General features: G+C 38.7%; 1 protein-coding gene across 1 annotated transcript; it reads left to right on the forward strand.

Annotated features, from left to right (window-relative positions):
* The first annotated feature begins 359 nt into the window (after positions 1-359).
* On the forward strand, positions 360-7432 carry RD3 (RD3 regulator of GUCY2D). The gene is made up of 2 exons (XM_051994010.1): positions 360-661; positions 6043-7432. The coding sequence occupies exons 1-2, from the start codon at positions 366-368 to the stop codon at positions 6341-6343; spliced, it is 597 nt and encodes a 198-aa protein (XP_051849970.1). The 5' UTR covers positions 360-365; the 3' UTR covers positions 6344-7432.
* Positions 7433-8503: the final 1071 nt, after the last annotated feature.

The raw sequence follows: 8503 nt of genomic DNA on the forward strand, positions 1-8503 counted from the left end.
ATAAATAAATATAAAGTACTATGGTGTGTAATAATAATAACTTGCATTTGTGTTACAAATATCTCATTTTATTCTCAAAACATCCCTGAAAGGTGAGTATTATTATTATCACCCTTATCACCCTTGTTTTACTGGTGAATAAACTGATGAGATTAAATCACACACACACACACACACACACACACACACACACACACACACATTTCTTGGGTGAAGAGGGGTCCTGAGTGGAAAAAGTTTAAGAAGCCCTGATGTACCTGACTAAGGATGATGTCCATAATTGAGCCCAGTGCTGGACCACCTTCCCACCTGACCGTCTTTCTATTCCCTGTCCCTGCACCTACACATCCAGAAGCACAGAGGCCATGTCCCTGGTTCCGTGGTTCCGATGGAGCGAGACCTCCTCCAGGCTGACTCCCAGAAGCCCAGCCGAGATGGTGATTGAGACCCTGATGATGGAGCTGGATTGGCAGACAAAGGAAGCTGAGAAACAGCACCGGGAGAGGGAGAACGAATACCGGAAGATCCGAACCGGTGTTGACTATAGCTGGCTGGCCAGCCCACCCAGGAATGCTTACGACCTGAGCCCCGGAGAGCGGCTGCAGTTGGAGGACGCTTGCACCAAAATCCACCCTTCCTACTGTGGGCCCATGATCCTCAGGTAAGGATCTGTGACTGAGCAAGGGAAGGAGGCAGCGGCAAAGCTTCAGGGCTCCAAGGGAGCTTGGAGGGCCTCCAGGCCGGCTCTCTCATTATACATACATGGTATAGAGAGTTTAAGTACCCACACCATATAAATAGTAAGTCACACTAGTGGGCTATGAACCCAAGACTCTGATTCTAAATTCAGGAATCCTTCTACTATATTACAGAGTAATTTTATTATATAATATTATATGTTATATTATAGATGTTATAGTATATAATATAATATACTCATGATTATAGAGTCCATATATTATAATCTGAGGAATGCAGATAGCCCTGTCCCCATCCCATAAAAAAATCTTTCTCATAGTAGTTGAGAAAAAGAAAACTTTACAGTAATAACAGAGCTTTTCTCCAGCTTCCCAAGTGTAAATGGCAGGTTCCATTTAACATGATTGTAAATGGTTTGGAAAAAATATAGGAAAAAGAAGAATGAGTTCATGAAATTAATTCTGACATAGACCATAACTGGCTGCCAAGTCCACCTGGAATTGCCTTTGACCTTAGCTGGGGGGTGGAGGCAAGAAGGAATACGTGCAGACTGACACGGTTTGGAAATGATTTGTTTGAAAATGGTTATGGACAAGATAAGGCTCACCTATCAGATCTTAGGGTCCCAAGGGCAAAGTCCAGAGGTGGGAGGGGAGGAGGAGGATGGCCAGAATACAGGCGGTATGTTTGGCAATGGCCAGAAAAAAAAGGCCTTAAAATAATATCTGGGCCAATGGAAAAGTGGAAGAGATCTTTCCCCACAAGTTAAGTCTAAGGCCATACATACACTAGGATAGGACTTACCCAAAGTATGCAGCCTCGTGGCTTCCGAACCACTGGTCACTATCCAGCAAAGGGACATAAATTTTTTTTATTGTTCCTTGAAGTCATGTTCTTATGTGTTGCTAGGACAACTAGCTAATTAAATTTGGTGACTTCATTAGAAGAAATTATTATTGTGTTTACCTTGAGAGAGAAACTCAGGCCTAGATCCAGATGGGGAAACAGAGAGAATGTTTCCATTGTTATGAAATTATTTAATCCAGTTATTCTGATGGCTCAGCACAGACTTGTGCAGCCCCCAGGTCCCTGTCTGCACCAAACCAATTCACTAACTTGTTGGTCTGAGCATTGAGTTTTATATCTTCTTTTTGTTTTTCATCTTTCGATTTCAAAGTAGACCAAATGCAGATTTTTCCAAGAGCATCCTGCTCATCATTTCTTAAAGCACAATAATATTTCATTTACCACGATTTGTTCAGCCATTCTCCTGTTGATGGGTCTCCCCAGAGTTCCCAATTCTTTGCTACCAGAAAAGAGCTATTCTAAATATTTTTGTATATAAAGATCCTTTTTTTAAAAAAAAATTCCATATCAGTCATTTTATACAAGAAGACTTGAATGAAAGGGGGAAAAATAGAACTTGAAAAATAGCATGTTTCAAACAATATCCATTCTTTCTCTGGAATCAGATTGTAAGCTTCATCTTAGTCCTTTGGGATTGTCTTAGACCACTGTTTTGCTGAGAATTCACACTTCTTCACTGAACAATGTTGCCGTCACTATGTACAATATTCTCCTGGCTCTGTTCATTTCATTTTGCATCATCCCTTCATTAAGTCCAGGTTTTTTTGAAATTATCCTGCTTGTCATTTTTTACAGCACAATAAGATTCATTACAAATATATACTACAGTTTGTTTAGCCATTTCTCAATTGATAGGCATTTCTTTGATTTCTATTCTCAACCAAATTCTCAACCAAAGTGAACATTTTTAAGCTGACCTGTAGTGCCTCTGTCCAAGACAAATTTCTAGGTTAAATACCTTTGACTTTGCATACTCATTCTAAAGTTCTTGTATTAATAATATATGGAACCTCAAATATTTCAGGCATTCCTTGGGGTCAATGTATTATGTATTTATGTTTCCAGGTAGTTCCTATTAAAACAAATTTTAACCCTTGAGGAGTACCAACTGTCATTCATCTGCACTTTTATCCTAAAAAGGGGAGAGAGGGAGTAGGGGATTGTGCAATAAGAAGCATGCTGATCCAAGTAGGACCCATGTTTAAGTTTTGGTTTCATCTCCCACTAGTATTGTGACTGTGTACAAGGCATTAACTTCTTTTTTTTAAATTAAGCTTTTTATTTTCAAAACACATGCATAGATAATTTTCAACATTCACCTTGCAAAACCTTGCATTCCAATTTTTTTTCTTCTTTCCTTCTCCCTCACAATTATTGTGCTGCACAAGAAAAATCAGATTAAAAGAGAAAAAATAAGAAAGAGAACAAAAACAAGTAAACAACAACAAAAAGAGAGAAAATACTATGTTGTGATCCACACTCAGTCCCCACAGTCTCTCTCTAGGTGCAGATAAAGGCATTAATTTCTTAAAAGTTCAGTTCATCCTAAATAAAATGGGGACAATATTTTCACAATTTATTTTATAGGGCTGTTGTGAAATGAGTCCTGTTGGAATTTGAGCTATTATAATCCCTTTAGATAAACTAGTCTGAAAAGGTTAATTTGAAGGGAGATGAGTTTTAATAAAAGGAAGAGAACAAGCAATCATTAATGTGATTTACTTGTACAATAAGTTAAGTCAAGTCAAGAAGCATTTACTTAGTATGTCAGGCACTGGACTAAATGCTGGAAAGAGAAAGTAATGCAAATATAGTTTCTGTCTTCAAGGCTGTTATAGTGTGTGTGGTTTATCTCTGTGTTGTGGATGAGAAGATAGAATGAAAGAAGTCTTTCTTTTTTAGGAAGGTGCCTTTTAGAGTAGGGAAAAAGAGATAAGGAAAAGGCCCTGCAATTTGGTTATTTCCCAATTTTGCAGAGAGATAGTCCTGATTGGATTATATGATGATCAGCCATAGGGAAATAGAGAAATCCACCTTCCTCTCCATCATTTCATGGGTTCACCATCCAAAATACAAAAAGGAATAAAGGAAAACCAATTATTTCTTACATTTACTTTAAGATTTGCAATGGAATTAAGAAGATTATGCCATTGAAGCTCTTATAATAAAATTAGTAACTCTGTTTTATATAGCACTTTTATGGTTTGCAAAGTACTTTCCTCATGGTCCATGGACATAGTCCTTAAGGATGCAGGATTACCTCCAGCTCAGGTGAGAAATTAGAGATGAGGCAATGGGACTATCACCATTACCCTGTATACCTCACAGGGGCCTGTGAACACTTAATAGAGCTAGCTGTAAAAATCATAAAACATATACAGTAGCATCATAAATTTTGAGCTATGAGTGACCTCAGAGATTATTTAGACCAACACCATCTGCTTTTTAAATTTTTATTTTATTTTTCAATGAACAAACATTTATTTTTTCCCTCCCATCTTTCTCATTCCAATAATTTGAAAGAAAAGAGACCAATGCCTTTGTTTTAAACATGAGAAAACACATGCATAGAGAAATTAAGTGCTTTCCCAAGCTCTTGAAGATAGTATGTGTGAGAAACAAGACTTCGGATTCCAATTTCAGTTTTCTTTTTATGCCCTATTGAGATTTTCTTGGTGTAAATTTGTTCTTTCATTTTTTTTGCCCTCCATTTAAGACTCCAGGACCAGAGGTAAGAGTCCTTCCACCATCTTTTTTTCAATGGTCAAGAATATCAAAATACATACAGACTCTGCCATTAGAGAACAAAGAAGGAAGTATGATGGCTCACTTGTTACTGTAGTAAGAGAAATTACAAAATAGGATGGTTCTTGTCTCATCTCAGGAAGTGAATCACAATACTTTATAACATTTAACAATTATAATGTGTGAATATAAATAAATACACACACACACACACACACACACACACACATACACAGAGTTTTTCATTTGGTTTGATCCTTAGAATAACCCTACATTACAGGGTACAGACAAACCCTACCTCACCTCTTTTTTTCAAAGGATGTCCTAAAAGTCTTAGTTCAATTTAAAGTTAGTTAAAATTGCCCTGACTTTTGAGAAACCTTGTATGTGAAAAGGGTGAGGCATGGAAAATTTAGTCGCTTTGACCAATGTCACACAGCTAGTAAGTGACAGGACTCAAACTCAGGTCATAGATCCAGAGCTGAGAAGAATTTCATAAGGTACATGGTCCAAATCCTTCTTTTAAAAATAAATATCTTCTAATTCCAAAAGATTTGTGATGGAAAATACTATCCACATTCAGAGAAAGAACTATGGAGTCTTCATGCAGATTAAAGTATACTATTTTCACTTTTTTTCTTTCAGAATTTCTGAAATTCTGGACCAGTACTAGGTATTTCCCTTTTGTTCCAATTCTTCTCTCACTATACTACTAATGTGAAAATGTTTAATATGATTGTATTATAACATATCAGATTGTTTTCTTGGTGAGGGGAAAAGGCTAAGAGAGAAAAAATGGAAATCAAAATATTATAAAAGTAAATGTTGAAAACTATCTTTAAAAAATAAAATATTAAATATCAAAAATAAATGTCTTCAATTAACAACTATTTATTTTCTTTCCCTCAGCTTTGCTTTCCTGGCTTCTCTAATCTCTTTATTTTACAGATGAGAAAACAGGGGCCTGGGGGAAATTAAATGACTTTCCCAAGAACCCACAAATAATAGCAGAGATGAGGTGTGAACCAGATCTGCTGACCCCAGAACCAGTGTTCCTGTTCCCTTGACCACTGCTCCCCCGCCCCCAACTTCCTTTTAATAGCAGATGGTCATCTAGCCTTCTTAACTTCTTATCTTCATTAACTTCTTAAAACTTCAGTTCACTCTAAATAAAATGGGGACAATATTTTCACAATCTATTTTATACGGCAGTAAGGGGGAATTCACCACCTCTCAAGACATCACGTTTCATTAATTATTAATGAGTGTTTCCTTACATTAAACTCAAATCTGCCTCAACAACCCTCGTTCCCAGTTCTGCCACTTAGACCAAGAAGTCTAATTTTTTAATAATTTATATGGCATCTTTTCATGATGTAATGATTCCTGGAGCTTTTTTTATTTTTGGTGAGGCAATTGGGGGTAAGTGACTTGATCACACAGCTAGGAAGTATTAAGTGTCTGAGGCTGGATTTGAACTCAGATCCTGTTGACTTCAGGGCTAGTGCTCTATCCACTGCCTCTAATATGCTATATTTCCTGCAAGCATCTGAACACACAAATACAGCCTTCACTGGGAGAAACTAGAATTGCAATATTCCCTTAATGGAGTAAATGGCCTTCCTTGGAGGAAGAGGAAGGAAACAGCTGGGGATAAAACCTGGTAGAAACAGTGTTCAAAGCTGAATCTCGCATGTGTGTCCTGCCCTCTGACTCTTGGGCTTCTCCTAGGTTCCGGCAGCTCATTGCTGAATATGAGCCCGAAGTCCATGAGGTATCCCAGCTCTTCCGCTCGGTCCTACAGGAAGTCCTGGAGAAGATGAAGGAAGAGGAGGATGTCAGGAAGCTGACCAAGCAGTGGAACATGCGGTCCCGGGGCTCCCTCTCCCTGACCACCTTTAGGACCCGTTCCCGCATCTTCCCGTTCGCCAGTGACATCAGGACCATCTCAGAGGATGTGGAGCGGGACATCCATCCCACCCCCAGGGTCTGGAGTATGCCCGAATTCCAGATGCACAAAGACAATAACTGAGGAAAGGAGGCCCGGGAATGACTTGGGTAGCTAGGTTTCAACCACAGGTGCCGCCTTCTCCCCTCCCAGTCCCTGTTACCTGTTCCAGTTTGACATGCTCCCCCTGCTCCTTTTCTGAGATTCTGGACCAGTACTAGGAGTGAGGAACCAATGAATATACCGATTCTAAGGACAATTATGGGTTTGAGGCCTTATTTATACAGAACTAAGCCAGTCACCAGCAGTCAAGATCTAGGAAGTACATAAGGTTGAAAGATCCCACAATTCGTGATCCTACAATTGTCTAACTCAGGAAGCTAGGACCACAGAAGTGTGTTGGAGACTTCAGACCACTATCATTCTAGTTTGTTTTTTTTTTAAAGATCAAATAGAAGAGTTCTCCATCATTAATATTGGGTAGACAAATGTCGCCATTCCATATCCCTGTCTCTAAGAGCAAGTGGATGGCTTTGCCTTCCTGCTAAGACCTCTAACCCCAAGTTGTGGAGTCATCTTAGGTTTAATTATTTCTTCACATTGACTTTTGTTGCTGAGTGGTGCCGGTTTAATCATTTCTATTCTTTGGGATTTTCTTTTTTTTTTTTTTTTTTAATTCAATAAGTCAGAGTTGGTTGGAACCTTACAGAGTTAGCTAGGCCAAATCCCTCATTTTATAGATAAGGGAAACAGACCCAATGCGGTTAAGAATCCTATCTTATCCTGACAGACTGTTCTCCGTCGGCCATCTGGCAATGCCTCAGTTCCTGAGCCTTTAAACTATGGGCTATGACGGAGCAGGGCCCAAAGGCCATTTCCCCTCCACATCCATCACCCAAGTTAGCCCCCAACAAAACATTTAAGTATCTGGTGTCTTGCTGCAGCAGATCTCTTAAAATTCTACTGGTAGACTGACATCATGCAGGACAGAATTATCACCCAGGATATAAGCGCTCTGAGAAGGCCCTCCCTGTAAGCTTTGCCTATTGGAAAGCAGGGCATTGAGAGTTGCAAGGGACCAAATAATCATCTAGTTCAAATCTTCTTACTCAATTTTGAATTTGAAAAAATATGAAAATCAAAAATTCAAAAAAATGAAAATTCAAAAATTTATTTTATTGAGACATTTGTCTTTTTCATCCAAAATCTACCCCATCTCCATCCCTGACCCTCAATAATAGTCCTCATATAAAACAAAGCTATCTTAATAAAGTGGCTGAGACTTCAACTGACAGAGAAGAATTGATCTGCATCTAGAAACAAACCATCTCTTTAAGCCAAGGAAGGACGTGCATTCCAGCATCAGTCTTCGGGAATCATTGATTGATCATTGCATTTGATCTAAATTCTGTTGTCTTTCACTATTGTTTTCATTTATATCATTGCATCAATTACACATGTTTCCTGGTCTTTCTTTGTTCCACATCAATTCACACAAGTTTTGCCCTGTTTCTATGAATTCCTAATAGTTGTCATTCCTACAATGTCATTAGTTTAGACCAGCAACTCCCTGGTAAGGAAACTAATCATCCTGCACTAATGCAAATTCAGCTGTAACTCAGAATCTTTCCAAACTCCTAAATATTCTCAAAAGTTAAAAGATGCACCTGCAATGACACAGCCCATTAAATGTCGTGGGCAGAACCTGAACCCACATCCTCCTGGCTCTAAGGCTGGCCTTATATGGCCCTCTACATCAAATAGTCTCACTGCATGATACAATGCATTACACATACATTATTCAGCCGTTCCTTAAACAAATTCAGTTTACTTCTGGTTTTTTTATTGCCACACAAAGTGCTGCCACAGATATTCTAGACCTGTCATTGATGTCCCAGGCGTATGACCAGCAGTGATTGCCTGAGCATGACCTGTTTAGCAACTTTTCTCACATAATCCCATTATTTTCTATCCTATCCAACTCTCATTTTACAGGTGAGGAACCTAAGGCCCAGAATTGGTGCAATAGATAAGAATGCTGAACCTGAAGTCAGTCAGATTTATCTTCATGACTTCAAATCTGACCTCAGACACTTCCTAGCTGTGTTACTCTGGGCAAATCTCTTATCCCATTTGCCTCAATTTCCCTATCTGTAAAATGAGCTGAAGATAGCAGACCATTTCAGTATCTTTGTCAAGAAAACCCCAAATGGGTCACAAAGAATAGGATATGATTGAAAAATG

This window comes from Antechinus flavipes, chromosome 4 (genome assembly GCF_016432865.1).
Source record: "Antechinus flavipes isolate AdamAnt ecotype Samford, QLD, Australia chromosome 4, AdamAnt_v2, whole genome shotgun sequence".
Taxonomy (NCBI): Eukaryota; Metazoa; Chordata; class Mammalia; order Dasyuromorphia; family Dasyuridae; genus Antechinus; species Antechinus flavipes.

What these genes read in the sequence shown, in the direction of transcription:
- RD3 (XM_051994010.1), top strand. Translation starts at nt 366, where the DNA reads ATGTCCCTGGTTCCGTGGTTCCGATGGAGCGAGACCTCCTCCAGGCTG. An exon ending in TGTGGGCCCATGATCCTCAG is followed by an intron (nt 662 to 6,042) that starts GTAAGGATCTGT and finishes GGCTTCTCCTAG; the next exon opens with GTTCCGGCAGCTCATTGCTG.